Source organism: Geospiza fortis, unplaced genomic scaffold (assembly GCF_000277835.1).
Source record: "Geospiza fortis unplaced genomic scaffold, GeoFor_1.0 scaffold538, whole genome shotgun sequence".
In the NCBI taxonomy this organism is placed as follows: domain Eukaryota; kingdom Metazoa; phylum Chordata; class Aves; order Passeriformes; family Thraupidae; genus Geospiza; species Geospiza fortis.
In genome coordinates this window covers 2,425,995-2,428,318 of record NW_005054368.1, presented here as the reverse complement: position 1 = coordinate 2,428,318, position 2,324 = coordinate 2,425,995, and the positions used below count along the sequence as shown (strand labels likewise).

The window sequence follows — 2,324 nt, the reverse complement described above, 5'->3', positions numbered from 1 at the left end:
CCCCTGCCCGCGGTGAGGGCTCCGCGCTCCCCCGAAGAGACTTTGCGGGGTCCCCCGGCCCCCGAGGACAGCTGGGGAGGACCAGGCTCCCCGAAGACACTCTGCGATTTACCGCGTCCTCCTCCCCCGAAGAGGCTGGGGATCGGCCTCCCGGAGACTCCTCCATCCTTCCCCGAAGAGACTTCGAGGGTCACCCGCAATTTCCTCCTTCCACCCTTCTCCCCCTCCCTCCTTTCCCCACGGAAGGAATTTTTACCCAGCGGAGGATATTTTGGTTTCGCCCTCGCTGCGAAGAGTATTTCGTTTTGGGGAGGGGGGGTTTCCACACGGGAATTTAATCCCCCGCTGGGCTGCTAAGGAGACTTTTGCGGCCTTTCTCTCTCAAGGAATACCTTCCCCCCTCCCCTGCCCCCGCAGATGTTTTTTTGGGGTACCCCCCAGGATATTTTTCTTGCTCTGCCTTTACGAATTCTTCAGACCGGCCTTGCTTCTGGCCCCTGAAGTTTGTTTTTATGATTTTAAATTTTAATTTATTTGGAATATTTTTGGAGCAGGGGAGAAGAATCTGACCCCCCCACACCCTGTTGCCCTCGGACTCCGAAGAGACGAGCCTGGATTTTTCTCTCTCCCACGGCCAGTCCTTCCCAGTCATTCCACAATTTGCCCCTTTCTCATCTGATGACTAAAGGAACAGGAGGAAGAGGAGGGGGGGTTCTGGATTAATTGCCCCCGCTGGATTATTTATTTTTTCCTGCTTCTCTTGCTTGGCATCTGAGAAGAGAGGAAGGAGGGATGTCAACTGATTTTTACCCCTAGCCCCCTGGATTAATTACCCCATTTTTATTCTCTTGTTGGATCAATTACCCCTTCACCTTACCTCCTCTCCCTCCCCTCCTTATGCGAACGAGAAGACAAGAGGAACAGGGAGGATTTTGATCTTAATCTCCCGTCGTTGGATTACTTACCACCTCCCTCTTTCTGTTCTCCCCTTCCACGGCGGCTTTACACCCCCGATTGAGCTCCAGAAGACGAGAAAACGTTCTGAGTTCCTCTTTAATTTTTTTTATTTTATTTTTTTTTTTAATATATTTTACCCCCCTCTCCCACACCTCTCTGTCTCTCCTCGCGGGTTATTCCCCGTGCCACTATTTCGCGTGCGTGTGTCTGTAAATCCCTTATTTAATTGTATTATTATTTGTGCGTGTGCAGAGCCCCCCTCCCCCTTTCCCTCTCGCTGTCTGTCTCTCCCTCTCTCCCTCTCTCTCCCTCTCTCTCTCTCTCTCTCTCTCTGTCTGTCTCTTTCTTTCTTGTCGGAGGCTGTGGGATAATGGCGTGTGGGTTGTGGCTGTGAGGATGAGTTCCTGCTTCGTGCCGAACGGGGCCAGCCTGGAGGATTGCCATTCCAACCTCTTCTGCCTGGTGAGTGTCGGCCCCCGGCTCGCACCCGCCCGGGGCCACCGAGGGAAGGGCTGGGAGCTCTGGGGGAGGGGGAAGGGGCAGTGGAAGCAAAGCAGCCATTTTTAGCAGAGCTTCTGCTGGATGAGCCCTCGGAGTAGGCCCTGCCTGGAGCAGCCAACTCTCCCATGCCCCTCTGGTTCCCCTCCATCGCTGTCTGTCTCGCCTCGCCCCTCCCTCCGCTTTCTTCCTGGATAGCAGCCTCCCCGCGAGTCGCCTTTTCCTTCCCTTTCCGTGCCTTCCAACTTTTCCTCCTTTCTCCCCTATTCCTGCCTCTGAGCCTGGTGTTTCTCGCAGGGGAAGGGAGCTGCTGCTGCTGCTCCCGGCCCCACATCTCGGGGAACTTTCTCTTTTCCCTCCTCACTCGTGACATCCCAGGCAAATCCTCCCTTCTTCCTCGCTTTTACACGGATCCCTTTCCCTGCTTGTTTTTATTCTGGAGGGTTGCTTTTGGTGATGCCCTGCCTGTCTGGTGTTTTGATGTGCACCATTTTGTAGTCTTTTTTTAACCCAAATATCAAATGGTTCATATTGTTGAATTTTGGTAGCTCCAAGAGTAAATTCGATATAGCTGGACTGTGATGCAATTTTTTGGTGTCTGTGCTGAGCTGTTTCATCAGCTTTTAATGCAAATGAGCTAATCTTAGCTGTCTGCCTGATATTTATGATCCTAGAGATTGTTACAACAATCCTGTGCCAGTCTGTGGCACTCATATTTTTGGATGGAGGGGAATCTGGACAGCCTCGCTGTGTCTGCAGCCTGCATCAGGCCTGCAGCTCCAGATTAATAGTACAATTTTAAATCTGAAAGTCTTTCTGAAGTAGCAACTGTTGCAGACAACCTTTCATCTAAATTGCTCTCCTGCTGA

At 52.1% G+C, this 2,324-nt stretch overlaps 1 protein-coding gene across 1 annotated transcript in view; it reads left to right on the top strand.

Annotated features, from left to right (window-relative positions):
- Positions 1 to 6: 6 nt before the first annotated feature.
- Positions 7 to 2,324, top strand: part of MED13 (mediator complex subunit 13) — a 51,004-nt gene continuing 48,686 nt past the window's right edge. The window contains 1 exon segment of the mRNA XM_005424392.3: positions 7 to 1,419. Coding sequence (XP_005424449.3) covers positions 1,354 to 1,419 — 66 coding nt within the window. The 5' untranslated portion in view covers positions 7 to 1,353.